The 19,544-nt window shown below is 41.0% G+C and overlaps 1 protein-coding gene across 3 annotated transcripts in view; it reads right to left on the reverse strand.

Annotated features, from left to right (window-relative positions):
* NR3C1 (nuclear receptor subfamily 3 group C member 1) overlaps positions 1–19,333 on the reverse strand; it is a 102,036-nt gene extending 82,703 nt beyond the window's left edge. Inside the window, exons 1-2 of one of the 3 annotated variants that reach the window (XM_081091776.1) lie at positions 19,096–19,333; positions 13,609–14,808 (exon numbers count right to left, since the gene is read on the reverse strand). In XM_081091776.1, coding sequence (XP_080947902.1) covers positions 13,609–14,795 — 1,187 coding nt within the window. In that variant the 5' untranslated portion in view covers positions 14,796–14,808; positions 19,096–19,333. Of the gene's footprint in view, positions 1–13,608; positions 14,809–16,563; positions 17,575–19,095 lie in introns of those variants that run through there. The other 2 variants (XM_081091775.1, XM_081091777.1) reach the window with 2 other exon arrangements.
* Between the last annotated feature and the right edge of the window lie 211 nt (positions 19,334–19,544).

The following is a 19,544-nucleotide window of genomic DNA, read 5'->3' on the forward strand; positions in this document are numbered from 1 at the left end:
TATTCCTATAATCTCGCTTATACTCAGGTATGCTTCCTTGCATAAAAGATAGATGAGGTGGAGTGCACAACCCAAATCCTTCCAGGGTTCTGGGGTATTCATGTGGTTCTTTGCTATGTGCCATTTGGCCTATGGGTGGTGATGGAAAGACAGAGAACCGATGTGCGGTGGGCAACATAACGGCAGACATTTTTTGATTAGGGGAATAAGATGGAAAGCAGTGTTGTAGGATGACTAATGCAGAATGGACTGAGAAGGGACAAGTAAGAATACGCTCGAGAGACTACTGAAGTAGTAAGAGTCTGAACTAGGGTATGGCCAGTTTGTTTCCGTCATGCTATCTTCTCCGAGAACAGAAACTTAACGCCCTCCTGTTACCCAGCCAGTCTTAGGGTCTTTGTGCTCTCAGCTGTGTGTTCCTTATTATCCATTTTAATATTTTAATCTAGATTTCAAAGATTGGTTAGGCTCTCAAACGTAGGGTTTCTTCTTTTAAAAAATTATAAGCTAATCACTAGTTATGTTGTTTTATTTAGGGGTTTTACTGATTCCTCTGGCTTTGGCTTTTTGAGAATGTTTACATATTTTTGAGGAATGGTTTCAACAATGATCTCTCATACTTATGATATTCTGTTCTCTGTCTCTACCCTGGTTGACTTGACAGCACAAACTCCTCTCTCCCCGCCCCACTTTAATATTGTTGTCTCCTAATTTTCCAGCTATTCATTCAGTATCTTTTGTCGCTGCGCCCCTTGGATGCCTTCCAGAGCCCTGTCCTTGGTCCTCCCCTCTTTTCTCCTGAACACTAAAGCAGTTCATTTTTACAGGACCTCATCTGGTTTTCTTGCTTTTGCTAAAACTAACTTACCTTGCATTTTCTCTCTGCTGTACTGTCTTTCCCATGTTAGGTTGAACTTTCCCACCACTCTTAGATGAGAACTTACTGTACTACCTTAATTGTTGTTATATGTACTATAGATAGAATAAGTAAAAAAAAATAGAAATAGAATAAGTCAAATCCAAAATATAAGTAAGCTGAAGAAAGATAATTTAGAAATTCAGGCAAAAATCAGATATCTCTCCTTTCTTGGAGTATTCAGAAATTACACACACACTAATCCGAAAAACGATTTCTTGCCTGAATTTCTAGATAAATCTACATAAATGTATACATTAGGCAGCTGCTAGAATAACCTCAATTAGTAAACAAGTGAAAAATGTAAAGATGAAAACTTCTGCTACAAAAGGTTATTGTCCTGAGCAAGACAAATAAAACCAAACAAAGCCAAACCTCAAACTCTGTACTTCCAAGCTTTGGTTACCCTAATTTGTTCAATGGTGAGAGTTCCAGAGTTGTTCTAAGAATCTGCAAAACGCAATTCATTTCTAAGTCTAGAGCAAACTTAAAGACTGACAACAATTAAAAATACATTTTCTTTATATATATTTTCTCTCTGTATACATAAGTACTTGTCCATTGTAAAATTGACGTCCTATCTGGAAAAGATACCCTGGGCTATCATCCCTTTTATCAAACCTGCTGACATCTCCCTTCTCTTGGAAGACAGAGTGCAATCCATCCCTACATATCTTCTTGGTTTACATGTCAAGTTTGTTTATTAGTATATATTCAACATGTATATATTTAGGTCTTACTATGTGCTAGCTAGACACTCTTCTACTTGCGGGGAATAGGAGTAAGCAAGACAGACTATATCAGGGATCCCACGAAACTTACATTCTAGCAGAGGAACCGACAAGACAGAAACTATTAGATACATAATGCTGAATGGAGAGAACAATGTGTGAAAGATGCCATTATTTCAGAGAGAGCAGTCAGAAGGCCTCAGCTATGGAGCTGGCATTTTTAAGTGGAGACCTAAAGTAAAGTGAGAGAATGAGCCATGTGGATACCTGGGGGAGGAACATTACAGGCAAAAATTCCTCAGGGTTGGGCTCATGCATCAGGGACCCAGAAATATCTCCTAGATAATAAGAAGATATTCTTAAGTGACTAGAAGAAAAAAAAGTCTTACACCAACGGTGCATAACCTGAGGTTATGCATTAAGGGTGAAAATACTGCTTTCTCCTTGTCTTGCATCACAAATGTATAGGATGACAGTTCGTACATATTAGTTTCCTTCACAGGAGACGGAGGTTTCCTGCTGGCTCAATCACAACTACGCAGTCCTCATCTGATCAGCTCATACTTTCCATCTTTTTCTTCTTCTGTCTCAGACTCCTTGTTACCTCTTTTTTCATTCCAAATTGCTGAGTCAATTCCTCTGTTTTACATTCATTCCCACACTTTCCTCTATGAAGTTTCAATTATGCCTTTCTTGGGACAAGTTTAACATCCTTCAAGTGCACATTTTAAAAAGCAAATTGGGCGGGAGGTGGAAGAGGTATGAAGATCACCAGAATAGCGATTTTCAACCTTTTTCATCTCAGGAACACATAAACTAAGTACTAAAACTTGGTGACACACTAAAAATATTTTTTGACACTCAGAGAAGAAATATAGGTATAATTTTAGTCTATTCGCACCAGATGGTTATTGTTGACAATAATCGCTATAAATAACAACAGCCAACACAATCTAAGGCAGTGGTTCTCAACCTTGGCTGCACATTAGTATCACCTGGGCATCTTTTTAAAATCCTGATTTCTGGGCCTCATCGAAATCAGGGTTTTTAAAAGATCCCCAGGTGATTCTAATATGCAGCCAAGGTTGAGAACCACTGATCTAAGGGAAAAGAGGTCAGTGCCCCTGTCTAAATAGTCAGGTATTGCATGTTTTTAAAATTCTCTCAGCACACTAGAGTGCCTCTTACAGCACGGCACGGCACGCTGGTTGAAAAATCGCTGCACTAGAAGATCACCGAAGAGCACTCTGTGATGTTGGGGACTTGTTTTGTTTCTGTTGGTGGTGGTGGTGGTGTTTTATCTTCTATATCTCTGTATTCCAATGTCTAGCTAGCTCCATAATGTTTGCTGCTGCTAATGCAGCTGGAAGGAATTTTGCAATTAAGAGGTTAACTTCCCACTCCACCCATCTCAACAATTCCTTTCTAAGAACATGTATTTGTATATCTCTCAGCTGTTACCAACAAGGTGACAGGCTGCTTATATACTTCCCAGTATTCATACAGAACCACAAGCATAGAAAATTCTAATTTAACCAGACACTGGAATTAGAATTTAGAGCTTTCATTTTCCTTTTCCAGGAGTCTCTTCTAACTTTTCCCTCTGCCTTCATGTATATACTGTTTTCCCTTTTAAATATGTCTGTGGTACCCCCAAAGCACTGCGCAGTCCGATTAAATGACATTATTGGTTTAGAGGGTCACTCATCTATAATATACCGAATTAGAGATTATTTCACCTGTTTTCCTTGCCTTTCCTTTAAAATCATTTCTTTTCCTTTGATTGTATGTAAAATTTGGTACCCACAAACTACACCAACACGAGCTCATTGTGTGTTTAGTTACAAGAAACATTTTCTACCTAAATGAAAACTCCATTAACTTCCCTGCTATCAGAATTGGGAGATTTAAAGAGTAAAAATATAAAACCAAAATTAGCAATAAAGCAATTCTGCCATGCTATAATGGCTCTTTAGCCCCTCTCCTTAGCCACTGAAAACTTGTCAGTCATTTTTGGGGGGGAAACGATATTTGAGAAAAAAGGTTGTTTTCAGTACAAACACAGGAAACAAAGTTCTTAAGCCACAAAGAATTTCTGAACTGACAGCATGGGTTACAAAAGGTATATCCTATTTTTAGTGCTAGTGCGTGTATCTTTATGATTTCAAAGGTTGGGTGGGATCCATTCCAATTCTAGCATTTTACGAATAAACATGACTAAATTTTAAAAAACAAAACAGTAATAACCAAAATTCGGTTTTTATTTTTTATGCCTTTAAAAAAGCTTATATTAATTTGAGAGAGCGGGAGAGAAAGAGAAACACTGATTGTCTGCCTCTTGCCTGCCCCCTATTGGGGATCCAGCCGGCAACCCGGGCATGTGCCTTGACTAGCATGGAACCTGCTACTTCTCCATGCATGGGGCAATGCTCAACCAACTGAGCCACACAGGCTAGGGCCACTTAGTTTTTAAAAGTACTTTCAAAAAAATAAAAAATAAAAAAATAAAAATAAAAGTACTTTCACTAAACTAAGGTAGCAGAAAATTTCTTTTCAGGTTATGAGGAATAAAATAGGAAATATGTGAATTTTACATAATACTTAAACTATTTTATGGGTGTAAATAATTTTAGTAGACTTGAGCTGTTCTGGTCATAATGATTGTCAGACAGTTAGTTCCCTGATACATGGAGAACAGGAATGGGAAATTAAACTATTTTGGAGATTGTTACAGAAATTTACATTTATTTATATCACGACAGGCTAAGGCAAAGACAGGACCATCTTACTTACTAGATAAAAACTAAGTCATAAAAAAAAACAACCAGGAGTAGAGGTGAGTAATCTCTATTTTTTGTGAACTATGTCAGGAAAAGGGAATACACTGTGTAAGTTAACATATATGTCTTTGATAGCTTAAAAGAAACAAACCAGAACTTAACCACTTTTAAGCACCATCCACTTCAGATTAGTCACCCTGGGAAGCTAGGCGCTTATTTCAGGGGTATTCAACAGTTTTATAGGTTTTATAGGGTCTATAGGTTTTATAGGTTTCTATAGGTTCTATAGAAAGACCTATATGGGTCTTTTTTCTTTTTTTTTTTTTAATAACCTCAATGAAATCAAATGTTATAATTTTGGAGAGAATTAAAATTCTACATTTCTGGAAGAACTCAAATCATTTGAAATCACATAAATAAGGTAAATGATCAAGCTAAGTAATATATTCGGTACATTTTCTTTTTTTTTTTAATATATATTTTATTGATTTCAGAGACGAAGGGAAAGATAGAAACATCAATGATGAGAGAGAATCATTGATTGGCTGCCTCTGGCACGCCCCACACCGGGGATCAAGCCTGCAACCCAGGCATGTGCCCTGACTGTGAATCGAACCATGACCTCCTTGTCCATAGGTCAACACTCAACCACTGAGCCACGCCGGCCAGGCTCTATACATTTTCTAATTAAGCAAGAATATTTAGGTGCTACTACAGTAAGTCCAGTTTTCTTTTGTGGCTTACAAGGTAGTTCTGAAGGCAATTTCAGAAAAGGAATAATACATATAGTCTCCTATGGTGGAGGCTTAGAAATACAACTTTTATTTTGTGTTTTTCTGTTTTAAACAAAATTAATCTATTTTATAGTTACACCTTGTCCTTAATAAACTCAGCTAGATTCCTGTTGACAAATTTCATGTAGAGTTCTAATTAAAATTTGTAAAGATTCTCTTTAAGAAAGCTGCCTGCAAACGTAAAGTTACAGTTTATACTGGTATGTTTACCAACTTAAAATACCATTTCTGTACTTGGCTCTTTGTCATATAAAAAAGAGATTTATAACTTTGGCTTAATGCATTAAATTTGTCTTACTCAAGTTTTTTTCAACCACTTGACTAGTAAAGAAAACGTTAGTAAATGTAGTTTACAAGTAAGTTTCATAATTCTCAAAAATTTATGCACTTAGGATAAATTTTGGTATTCATCATAATCAGAAGCTCTGTTTCACACAGCTTTGCTAAATATAATAAATATAAAAAAGAATTTAAAGCTGTTAACTTCACTCCCATTTTCAAGAAATGAATAAGAATCTTTACAGATTTGTTTTTAAAAGACTATTTTACAGAAGCTGAAACTTGACAGAAAGCAATAAATGACTACACAAATATATGCAGGAGAGCAGAGACTTGATCCCATTTCTCCTTTAAATATTTCAAGATTCAATGACGACAAAAATTTTAAAGATCTAAAAGGAATTTCTATCACAATATTAAATTATTTTGTTACAGAACAGTATTAACTTGCCCTGACTTTTCTTTTTTTCTCTTTAAATGTCTCACTTGTAAAAATAAGGTAAATAACAGCTGACTCTGTAATACATAGGTATTGACAGAATCAATAACTTATATAGGAAGTAGAATTAAAAACCTCTATAGGGCTTGCTAAGACGTTTAAATGAGATAAATGCATACAAAGTCCTCTGCTGCCACATTATTATGTTCAATATTAGAAAAAGAGGGTTAAAAATACACTAAAAAGAATGTGAACACTATATATCTTTAAAAATAAACTAGTTGTTTCATAAACACCTACCTAATCTGTATCATGTGTTTCAGGTCTCTAGAACTAGAGACCAGATGTTAAAAGCAGCCCTCTGGGGAGCTTAGATACTGAGAATTAGAATATTCAATGCAGCAACACCACTAACTAATTCTGTGATCTTTCTCTAGACACTCTCCATGGATGAAAACATAAGAATGTGGGGAGTAGATGAACTTGTAAGTCTCTTTAACCTCTCATTAAAATCACTGTTATCTAACACATAAATCCAGTTCTGAGAATCCAAGGGACCCTCACCTCTCTGGCACTGCTAACAGTGTTGACATATGTCTGTGTACCACCAACTACATTATTTTAAATTCTTATTTCATAAAAATACCAAATCCGGGTTCATTTTTTCCTCTTGTACTTTATAATACACCCAAAAAATGCCCAAGAACCAACTTTGTGTACCATTCCCTACCAAAACTGCCTCCTTCACTAAAGTGATGTTAAGAGGATTGTAGAATTTTAAACAGAAACACATAAACACACATTTTGAAAATAATTACTATATAATTGTAAAAGTATTTTGACTCCAAACCACCTAATTACTCAAGGTCATAGACTGGCTCAGCTCAGCCTTTGAACTCAAGTCTGATTTTTAGTCTAGTAATTTTCTACTATTTCTATTATTTAATAACTAAATCAAATGTTTGGAAGAGATTACAGTGGTGTTTTTCTTAAAGCACCAAATTTGCAATTTAAATTATCTTGAAATTAAGAAAGTCCTTATTCCCAGTAATTACAAAACAAAATAACAACAACAAAGTAAAAGTGTTCATAACAAACTGGTAGAGCTTTAATGTTCAATATGTGACCATCATAAGGTCATAAGTCATTGCATTGCCCCAAATATGAATAATAAATCATGAAGTAAATTATTTGTTCATTTCACAATAGCTTTTAAAAATTGGCTATCAAATATACTTTCATAATAGACACAGTTAAATATTATGGAAAAATTATGAAATCAACTAGAATAAAGGCTAATTTTATTTTAAAAAGAAATGAAAGTAATCATATATTGTAACTGTATGTCCTAAACATTGCATACTTAGGTTGGACTCTCAACTTGTTAGTTACAAAAATAAAAATTCTATGTAAGATACTGTGATAGACATTTACAACTAATCATATCATTAAACCTTTCTTTCCCCATATATATATATTTGGCGTACTGTAGGGTAAATGAAAAAAATTCTAAAATAAAAGGTATGTTTATTAAATTTGCTGCACTGTAGACACTATTAATCTTGTTGAAACTTGTTCAAAAGAAAAAAATAATTTAAAGCACTCAAAATTAATATTTGAGTTACTCTGTAAAAATATGTTTAAGCATGCAGCTCTACCAAGATAATCAGCCATTAATTTTTAAACTGGCCAAGAGATAAATTAGGAGATGACACACTTCCATGCAAAATAATTGGTCTTAAGAACTATAGTGCAATATAAGTAGTTTAAAAGACTGTCTAGCAACTGCAGGACCCTATAATTTATTCTACATATAACCCAGCATTAAATGAAAATTTAATAACCCAGCAAAAAGTACACAACCCATGGAAATATATTACTAAAGGAAAGGGTTGATTCCATAGTCAGATGACAATGAATATATAAGCATGCTATAAAATATGAAGTGGTTATAACAATAAGATACCATCATTGTTTCAACTACATTCCAGTAATTAGATTTTCATTGATTAAATAGCAGCTTAAATAAAAATTCAACAAATATGAACTTGATTGCAGCTGAAGTAATCTAAAAAGAATTAAAATGTTCATTCCATCCTTTTTTTTGGTAATAAAGTCTAGCAAAAAGCCAATGACATAACCTGATAAACAGGCTATATTGCCACAATTAGCTTTCAATTTCTTTCTCAAATTAAAGACACTAAAGTGTAATCCTGGCTGATACACTCCTTTATACATTAAACACAGCTCCAAATTTTTCTCTTTTTAGTTCTCTGAATTAATGACAGTTGGCCAAATTGTTGGTTTCTGGAATTGTTCTTGATATTTCTAAACTTATCTCCCACCGTTCCACACTTCTGCTCCTACCTCTCCCAAACCCTGCCACCCTGCCTTTCCCATAACACTCATTAATTCAAAAACTCCATTGGAAATCCTGTATTTAAAGGGCATTTGTGATGGTAGTGAGGAAAAAAGGAGACAACCTGTCAAAAATTACTTGTTTGGGGGTTGAAATCACGGTCTAAAATGAATTTTGAATTTGAACTGCAATAAAATTGAACATTTTCTAAGTTATACCTTAATGTGTAAAATGAATTTTAAAAATCACCATTAAAAGTCAAGCTCTAATCCAATTTAGCATAGAAACAATCACACACAATTCAAAGGGAAAGGAGCCCTAGCTGGTTTGGCTCAGTGGATAGAACATTGGCCTGCAGACTCGTGTTTGAGTCTGGTCAAGGGCACATGCCCAGTTGTGGGCTCAATCTCCAGTAGGAGGTAGCTTCTCCATGTTTCTGTATCATCATTGATGTTTCTCTCTCTCTCTCTCTCTCTCTCTCTCTCTCTCTCTCTCTCTCTCTCTCTTTCTCTCCCCCCCTTCCTCTCTGAAATCAATGAAAATATATTTAAAAAGGGGGCCGGGGCACTAATTGATCTTTTCTTTAATGGAAGTCCTCCACAGGAATATTTTTACTTACTTGAAAAATACAAAGTCCACGTAGAATAAACCAGAAAAAAGAGAGAGAACAGTTGGCTCTGTGAAAGTACAAAAATAAGGAGAGTATGGGCTTTTAAACCCTTTTGTAAAGGTTAATAGGGAATTGATTTTTTTCAGTTATAGCTTAATTCAACAAATTTTTCTTAAAAATTCTTTTGCAACACAATTCAAATAAATATATATCTTTTTTCCATGACTCAGAAATATGGAAGCAAGTGCCCTTTAATTTGGCAAATACCTATAAATACTGCATTACACAACCATCAGGATGTCCTTAGAAGAATAAAAGCACAAACCTGTTTTTCCAATTTAATTTGTTCACTTAAATAGTAGTATACAATGAGAACTCACTGCTAATTAAAATTTGGTACGATCTTTAAAGTAAGAAAAAATGTGTATTAAGAAATATGCCCCAGACTTATTTTAAACCCAATGTAAATTAAGATTTTCTAACAACTAGGCTATTTTAATCACCTACAGTCCAGAGTGGATAAGCCTTATATAACCAACCAATTAATACAGATGCTCTTTCACATCAGGCACTCATACTAAAATAAATCCTTTTGATCCAATCTCTAAAATCTCAAAAGGCCCCGACAGTGATCTCTACCCACATATGAATTCCACTATTAACACAATTTGCATTTAACCTACATTTATGCAAAGTGTATTTCAGAATAAGTCATAAAATGTATAGACATTCAATAATATACTGAAAGTGGTCAGACTAACTAAAATATTTGCAACACCAACAAACAAAACCAAAACAGCATTATAATAAAAATCATGTTATCAATTACAAAAACATCATGGCTTAGCCAAAGAAACATCACCAGAAATAATTTCAATAAAATCTGACCACACATTAGTCACACATTTCTATAATCATTCCACACTAAATTGATACACCTCAGTACACAGTGTGAGTTACCTTTATTAATCTTTTACTAATACAGCCATAACAAAATAGAGGGCTTAAAAAAAGATTCTTACCATAAAGCTGAAAATAAATAAGCAAAAGCAAATCTCCTTTAACATTCAGCAATCATTTTATATGAGTGAATATTAGAAATATTAAGATTTTAAAAAGACACTGAAAGACTCATTGCCAGAACCTATGGAAGGGGATGAGAGTGGGGAGAGGAAGAGTGTAAAGAAGTATGGACTGAAAAGGGGATAAATAAAATCAAAACAAAACATTTCCTTATGCCTCCTCTACTTCTGAGAAAACATTCTCTACAATGTTAATAATAAAAACGAGCAAGGGACAGAATTTGCTCCACTCATCCTGTGTTTGTATAGGTCTTCACTTTCATTATCTTAATAAAATTAGACACACATGCAATTAATGAGAAAGGTTAAAATAGACAAATTTTTGTAGCTTCATTAGGTGCTAATCATCAGAGCCCTGAACCCTAAGACTGAGTTTACAAATTCATCTTGCATCCTTCTTTCTCTCCAATAATCTTATGCTTCAGAAACTTTTAACACCGAAGTTTCAACACAATCACAATAAGAGCTCTAATGCCACCTGTAACCATTTACTTCTCTGTGACCCTTTTCAGCAGTTTCACCCTTAATGCTAAAGTAAAACAATGTTGAAAATCGAATTATGCAGAAATGTGCCATCATCGGTGTTACAACTTTATGCTAAATTTATTGAATTTCAGTATTTAAAAAGCATATTAAGTTATAATGGCTAGTTCATTTTACTTAACGAATGTATTTGAACATCAATAAGATTTCTCTTGTTTTACTATCAATGAACTTCTAACTTGACTATATTCAATCACAACATTCATAACTTTACAATTTAATGTGGTAATTGGAAACTGTGCTATGTTTACACATCAGAAGGAACTACCTTCTGCCCTAGATGGTATAGCTCAGTTGGTTGAGTGTCAGCCTCTATATCAAGAGGTCATCCTTGGATTCCCATTCCTGCAGGGGTTGGGGGCTCGATCCCCAGTAGGGGGCATGCAGGAGACAGCCAGTTGATTTTTTTTTTCTCTCTCTCTCTCCTTCTCTCTCTCTAAAATCAATAAAAACATATTCTTAAAAAAAAAAAAAGTTAAAAAAAGGAACTACCTTTCCCCTCAAAACAGTATGAAATTTTTCTAAGCTTTCTGAGAAAAAGCAATTTTAGGTGTCATCTTAAAAAGTCAAATTATGATTTCTTTTTATGTAAAAGGAATGCAAGTGAAGTTATTAGCATTTAATATTTTTTTAAAATATATTTCATTGATTTTTTACAGAGAGGAAGGGAGAGGGATAGAGAGTTAGAAACATCGATGAGAGAGAAACATTGATCAGCTGCCTCCTGCACACCCTCTACTGGGGATGTGCCCGCAACCAAGGTACATGCCCTCGGCCGGAATCGAACCTAGGACCTTTCAGTCCACAGGCCGACGCTCTATCCACTGAGCCAAACCAGTTACGGCAGCATTTAATATTTTTATATCAAATATCAGAAAGTCTATACTCAATACAGTTGTGGTCTCAACATATTGATTTATCTGCTAATCATTCAGGGTCATGGTCATACCTAATGTTTGGCGAGAACCAAGTAGCATATAGAGAGGAGAAAGCAACCAATTTTAGTTTATATCAGGGTTGTTGTTTGGAAACAATAGAGTAATTCAATGTTGGTTAGAAAAGAAACATTGTTTCAATTTATTTGGAAGAAGCTTTGTTCTGGGTTATCATAATTCCCAATGTCAATGCCAAAAGCTATAAAATTTTCAAACATTACCAAATAATTCTCTACAAAATATTACACCTATCACTAGGACACACACTACTGGTTGTGAGCCACATCATCAAAGGTTGCTATGAGGTTCAAATTAAAAATATGAAGGTACTTTCTTTACATGTCATAAATTACTATAAAAGGTATTATAATGACCTATGGGTAACTATGTTCACCTGACTTATGCTCCAGATCCCAGATTTTATGGGGCTTAACAAAAGTTCATTGTAAATGGAAAATAACCTTATTCCATGCCTTTTTTATAATAAGAAAAACAGTAACAATACCTTGGTAATTATCAGACCAAAATGCATTAATAACCTCCAAGTTTCCTAGAATATATTATTTTACTTTGTACAATTAATAACTTCTTACAGATAGGTTCCTACAGATAGCTTAGTCAAATCAACCAAGCACATTCAACCATGAATTCCAATGCCAAAAATTTGAGATTAAAAAATTTAAAACACAGCATGTCTTCTAACATTTAAACAGAATAGTTTATGTGATAAGAAACATCTCAAATTTCTTTACTGAAAACATTTTCAACCTCCATTCAGAATGACAGCAATTCAAAGTTGGAGTAGTGTTCTTTTATATGAAGGTAATTATTATTTAAATAATAGACTAGTAGTAGGTTGTTTACCTTTAGACACACAAGAACCAAGGTGCTATTTTTCTGATGAGAAACAACTAAGCCTTTTAAAGGAATAAAATACAGCCTAAATCTAAGTGTAATATTCTTCCCCAACAAGAAAAGCTTCCTATTTAATGCTGTATTCATTGAACTTATACAATTTTTACTTGAGAGGAAGAAGAGACACCTCTATTAGGACATCCCTTTAAGAGAAAAAGTATTTTAAAGGAAATTTTAAATAAAATCTCCAGTGATTAGTTAATGGGAGCAATGACTATCCCTAACATTTAAGAAAAGATATGAAATGCTTATGTACAAATAAACTGCTGTGTCTACTATGCCTTTAAAAAAAACAACCACCACTGATTGTCTCTACAATCACATTTTTAAGTATTTTCCTTCACACCCAATATGTGATATACAACCCAGTATTTATCTGAATTGGGGATGGGGTGCAGACACAGAACTACCAACAGATACATCTAAATTGAGAACTTTTCCCCAGTAATTCCATTTTAACAGATCCTTTTGATGTCAAACAGAAATGTCACTACACTTATAAATGACTGAGAAAAAAGAAACAAAGAAAAGCATCAAATGACGTTGAGAATTGAAGCTTAACAATATTGGCCATCAGTTTCTATTTAAGAACTTGTGGGAACATTTGAAAGTAAAATTTTGTTTTGTACCATGTTACCACCAATTCCTTTCTTAAAGAGACTGATCAGCAAACAAGACTTGGCTACTTTAGGTCAGGAAGCCCTATGCCTAATACTATGGTCCCATACACTGTTCACTGCACTGCTTTGACTTATTGCTAGTACTTCTAATTTTTAACCCTTTAATTGCACGTTATATTTCACCAGTGTGCAAATACAGCAGCACAACTCTCGGTTATGTAAAGTATAAAGGGTTATTTTCATTGTAATGTTAGCGTATTCTAAACAGCTTAAATGAACATGCACAATGAACATGCTGTATCTGCAAACATTATAACCCCTTGAACTTACACAGTTTTTACTTAAGGTACCTGTTAGTGAGCAGTATTTTTTTTAAAATAAAATTTTCAACCATTGGCCAATGGGATACTGAATGCCAATATTCAGACAAAAACTTGAAAAGGTTACATATAGAAATACCACTTAGGCTGTCTACCATGTCTACTTTAAAAAACTCCTTAAATTTATTCACACGAAGAAGCACACTAATTACTGGAGAAACATACAAATGAACATTTAAATCTACCAATCTGTCTCAGACTTAAGAAATATTAAACCAATCTTACCTTGAATAGCCGTTAGAAAAAACCGATCGCCCAGGGAAGTTCAAAGTTCCCAAGGAAGTCAAGTTGTCATCTCCAGATCCTGGGCACCTATTCCAATTTTCTGAACCAACAGGGATTGGTGGAATGACATTAAAAACAGGTTTCTGATCCTGCTGTTGAGAAAGGGATTCTGTATTCATGTCATAGTGGTACATCTGTCCCCCAGAGGTACTCACACCGTGAACAGAAATGGCAGACATTTTATTACCAATTATATTTGCTCCAGAAAAACTTTCCTGACAGTAAACTGGGCCCAGTCTCTCCTGCTTAATTACTCCAGGAGTGCAGAGTTCGATGAAATCTTCTTCTTTTTCTGTTTTCACTTGGGGCAGTGTCACACTGCTGGGGCTTGGTAAGATCAGATCTCCATTATCCTTAATTTTAGGTTTAGTATCTGGTAAAACGAGAGGCTTACAGTCCTCATTGGAGTTTCCTTCCAAAAGGAATGGATCCTCCTCTCCTCCCAAAGGAGAAAGCAAACAGTTTTCATCTATCAAGAGGTCTGATCTCCAAGGGCTCTCATTCATCTCTTTACCTGGGGACCCAGAAGAAAACTCCAAATCCTGCAAAATGTCGAAGGCTCTTTGGTCTGCGGTATACAACTTCACATTGCCACCGTTGGTGCCGGTCTGGCTCTTCAAATTCTGCTGTTCTGAAGACGCATCCGTGTGTGTTTTTGAAAACTCCTCTGCGGGGGCAACCGAAACAGTAGCAGACGCTGAACTCTTGGGATTCTCTGGAACACTGGTCGACTTACTGAGGTTTGCGATGCTTTCTTCCAGAAGCCGAAAGTCTGTCTCCCCAGAGGAAAGGCTGATTTGGCCCGGTTGTGGGAATCCCAGGTCATTTCCCATCACTTTTGTTTCTGTCTCTCCCATATACAGTCCCATTGAGAGTGAAACTGCCTGGGACAGATCTGGCTGCTGCGCATTGCTTCCTGAGCCTTTTGGAAAATCAACCAAAAGTCTTAGCTGCTTGGAGTCTGACAGAGGAGCAGCAGCCAGTGAGGATGAAGATGCAGAAACCTTCACAGTAGCTCCTCCCCTTAGGGTTTTATAGAAGTCCATCACTTTTCCCCTCTCCCCAACCAGCTCACTGCTGGGGATTTCTTCTCTACTGGGGGAGCCTAAGGATTCCTTTGAGTCCATCAATGAATATCAGCTACAAAAAAGAGAGAGGGGGGAAAACATAATAAGCTATGAAATCACATTATCTCTGTGATCCGATTAGTAAGAGCTTGTTAAATGAACCTTTTAGTTAACTCTGAATCTAATTCCTCGTTATCAGAAGAGTAGTTTCATCCAGAATAAAAAAGCCATGCATGTCCCCTGCTCCCACTCAGTGTGCCACATGTAAAAGTACAATACAGCCCATTTGCATGGCTGAGAACAAAATTGTATCAAACTAAGCTTGGCTATTAATCCTGACACTCACAGAACTGTGACTTTGTTAATTACAGACATTATAATCCATTACATCTGATTATTCTAAAGGTTAGAGTTGATGCCAAAGTATTTAATTAAAAAAAGAACTATGATCATTAAAATTCCTGCCTCTTTTCAATCAAGGCTTTTCTGAGAATCAATACACATAAAATTTGATAAATACTATGCTAGAATTCTTTATCTGATTATTCCCCAATTCCCCTCCTACTAGTTACCTAGTCATACATTCAAACCTTTAGTACAACCTCCTAGTAAATCATGCACATTTTATCTGAAAAATAAACGATGATTCTGCTTATCTTCCAATAGGCTAGGAATAGGTTTTTATTTTTAAGTCATATTTCTTATTGAATGTACCTGTTGAACAGTGCCTGCCTTCAAATTCTGGACATACTAAATGAAATACATTGTATAAAGGCAAACTAAAATTTAGATTTTAAAAAGCAGAAGAGAATATAGCTTTTCACTACAACTTTAGCTCATTTAAATATAACAAATGCAGTGCCTCTCAATCCGTACAAGACAATAAAATATAGAGGACGCTACATTTCTTTAAAACTGCTTAACACCCTCAGTATCAAACAATATATTTCTAAAAGACGTTTCCTTTCCAAATTTTTAACTACTGAACAAGAGAAAAATCCAGAACTCTAAAATCATATTCGTATAAATCCATGCGGGGGGAAAAAATCCTGTAAAATGCTGGGAATAATTTCCTCTGCATTCTAAACCGTCACCTACGACAACTCTCAGCCTATTCTCAAGACGGTTAGGTTGCTGGTATATTAATAATCAGGATGTTTTGTAAAAACCGGCAAAGACTTTGATAAGCGTATTTTCGACATGATAGTCAAATCTCACCCAAATGAAAGGAAACTTGTCCTGTACAGAGACTTTAAAAAACAAACTTCACTGGCCCTCACTGAAAATGGAGTGCGATGGAGGTAGAAGGGTGGAATCTGTCCCTACAAACCTTGAAGGTAAACTGCTTATCGCTCCCCCCTTATCTGATAAGGATCTTTAAACACTAGGCATCAAGTGGAACCTAATGAATTTCCACGCCGTTTTGACAGCTGCCTTCCAACTCTAAACCAAAACAATGCCTCATAAAACGAAAACGACCCCTTCTTCCCAGGGCTGTATCCCCAGTTTACGTGGCAAATAACCGACACCTCAATGAACCACGCCACGGGGGTCTTCAGGGGCAGCGCGAGGCTGCCGTGATCGAGCCTGCCACCCAAACGTCAAACGCGCGACTTGTCAAAAAAAAAAAATCGCTCCAGAAAACGATGACGGCCAGGGAGGGTCTCTTCGAAAAAGGGTCACTTATAAAAGCCAGGCAGGAAATACCGCCAAGCGCCAAACCCCAGCTTGGGGGTGGGGGTGGGGGTGGGGGTGGGGGTGGGGGTGCGAGGTTAAAGAGAAACGTGCCAAGACCTGTTGCGTTCTCCCCAGACACGCCCACTCCTACCTGCCGTCGCGGGCCCCGGCCGAAGTCTCCAAGTTGCCGGCGGTCAGCCCCCTGCGTGTGCACTCTCACACACTCACACTCACTCACACACACTCACACTCACACCCGCGAGCCCGCCAGAAGGGAGACGCGCTGGAGCCTCGACAGAAACCCCGACGCGCTCGGCGCACCAGGGTGGAGTGGAAACATTCTGGCGAACAGCATTCAGAAGCGGCTTGGTGTTCACCATAAAAATGGGTATTTGGGCGTCCCCACCCCCACCCCCACCCCGGGAAGGGAAAGGAAGGGGACTTGGAAGACAACAACAACAAAAAGAGAGGCTGGAACCCCGAGGCAGCCAGCCCGGGCTCCACTCGCAGAGTCAGAGCCCAGTTTCCTCCCCCTCGGCCCGACCGGGGGACGGCGGCCCGGGGAGAGGAAGAGCCCGGCGCTGGCACCCGCGCGCTGCCCTTTCGTCACCGCCACCGGCCCTCGCCGGCCCCCACCCCCGCTCCCCGAGGCTAATAAAAGTTTGCAGGCTCCCGCGGCGGCCCCCGAACCGCACCTCGGGAGGGAGCGCCCGCGCGGGCCCGGGCTGCCCGCTCTTACCTCTGCTGGAGGCGCCGCTCACCCACCACCGTCCGCAGCTTCCACGCAGCCCAGATAAACAACTTAGCATGTGAAAGAGAGATTTTTCCCAAAAAAAAGGAAGTAAATAGCCGCCCCCTTCTCCATGGGTGTGTGGGGGGGAAGCCCCTATCCAAGAAACTCCAGCATTTCTCGGCTGACAAGCCAGCCCCCGCCCCGAGCCTGTCTCTTCGGGCTGGGTCTCGGGCGCGCGTCCTTCCTCCCGGCGCCTGGCCGCTCGCTCCGGCCGCTCGGGCGGCGTCTCCTTCTACCCACTAGAACCCGTCCCCGACAGACGGGCGGCGACTCGGGCTCCCGTCACCGACTCGAGATCGCAAAATGGAGGAGGAGGAGAGGCGAGGAGAGGGGAGGGAGTGCGGACACGCGAAAGGGCCGCCCCGCCGCGGCGAGCGAGCGGGATGGAGGGGGGAGGGGGGCGGGCGGAGGCGGTGCCACGGCGCGCACACTCGCACACACGCGCTCCCACTCCACCCCCGGGCGCTCCCCGCCCAAGGGGCCGCGCGGCGGCGGCGGCGGCGGCGGCGGGGAACGGTGCAACCTGTTGGCGACGCTCGGCAACTGCACGGGTGTCCGCAGCCCCTGCCCCCACGCCCTCCGCGCGGGCCCCTCCACCCCGGCCCCGACAGCGCCTGCACGCCCGCGGCCCCGGCGTGGCCCCCGCCCGGGCACCCCGCCGCCGCCCCCGGGCCGCGCGGGGGTGGTCCTCGCCCACCGGACCCCCAGGAAAAAAGGAGAGGAGGCGGGGGCGGACCTTGTCTGTCAGCGAGCGCTTGGCAGGGAAACCGAGTTTCTCTAGTTTCTCTTCGGCCTCCTCCCCGCCCCCGCCCAGCTCCGCGACTCCCGACCCACTAGGGAGCTCGCCCTGTCCCTCGGCCGCAATCGCCGCCGGCGCCCCTGCGGCTGACAGCGGGCTGGCGAGGGGGGCCTGGGCGCGGCCCGCAGGAGCCGCGGGGGTGGTCCGCGCCGCCGCCCCTACCCCCCCGCCCCCGGCCGAGTTGTGCGAAGTGTGTCACTGAGCGCGGGGCCACGGGTGGCACGGAAACGGTGCCCCGGCGTCTCAGCCGCGCTCCGGGCCGGCCAGCCCGACACGCCCTCTGGGGAGGCCCCGGGGAGAGCAGGACCGAGGAGGGGGTCGGCGCTTACGGACCCTGGGCCCGGGGGCAGTGGCGTGCCCGCAGGTCCCCGACCCCCGCATCGTCTGGGCGGCCGGGTCTGCACCCGCCGCCGCCGCGCGCTCGCCCCCGGAGAGAAGTTGCCAGCAGAACCCACCCTCCCCCGCGTCCGGCCGGCCCCCACCCTCTTCTCCGAGTCTCCCAGGCGGCGGCGGCGGCAGAAGGAGGCTCTGCCTGCCAAGTTCAACCCCCACCCTCCCTCCCAGCGCGCTCACTCTTGAAGGAAGTTGCACGCCAGAAGCAAAACCTCCAGCGAGCTGCATTTCTTTGCACTTTTTTTTTTTTGCATTATTTTTAAGGAAAGCTGGGAGTGGCAGGCCTAAAAGCAAGTTGCAGGCGAAATAGTAAGTTGCTTGCAAAGTCCGCCCTCACCCCCAAACTCCTGACCTCCCCTGCCACCCTCCCGGGACCCGCTTCCCGGCGTCCCGGGACGGCCCCTCCGCCAGTCTTGTCTTGGGCTGCACGCGACTCCCCGCGCCGCCCACCCTTTCGTGTCGCTGGGACCCCAGCCCGCACTAATGACACAAACGCACGCAGCTTCCAAACAGCAGCGTTCAGCTCCCTCCAGCTGTTCCGTTACGCGCCTCCCCTGCGGTCCCGGGGAAACACATGGCCAGCCCCCTAGGAGAGGGGCCGGGGCCGGGGCCGGGTGTCCCCCGGGAGGTGCCCGCCCAGCCCCCGCCCCACTCGCTGCGTCCGGAGGGCTGGGGCGCCGCGGGGACCGACCTCCTACCTGGTGCGGCGCATACTATGCTTTTTGCGACTCGGGGGAAGGTGGTGCGGTGTGGCTTTAGGGTTTCGGGAGGTAACTCGTGCGCCCCCACAGGTGACAGCGCTGACCAGCTCCTGCCGGGGGCGGAGGCTGCCGCGGCTCCACCTCGTCCGTGCCGGGAGCGCGGCGCAGCCACTCTCTCCGCAGGCCGCGCGGATTCGGACGCGGCCGCCTCTGCTCTGACATCTTCCAGAGGAGCGGGAGGCGGGTGCCGGAAGCCGCCGCCGCCATCTTGGTAAAGGGCGCTGACGCCGCGCGGCCACCATCTTGGCAAAGGGTCTCGCTCGGGGCCTCGGGTTGTCGCCCTTCCTCGCTCCTGAGGGGCGTCACGCCCCTAGGGTGGTCGGGTGTGACAGGAGAGGACGAGGCTTTCGGCCAGCTGCTCGCCCCGAGGCGCCCTAGGCGCGCTC

The sequence above is a fragment of the Myotis nattereri genome (genome assembly GCF_964212035.1).
Source record: "Myotis nattereri genome assembly, chromosome: 5".
Taxonomy (NCBI): domain Eukaryota; kingdom Metazoa; phylum Chordata; class Mammalia; order Chiroptera; family Vespertilionidae; genus Myotis; species Myotis nattereri.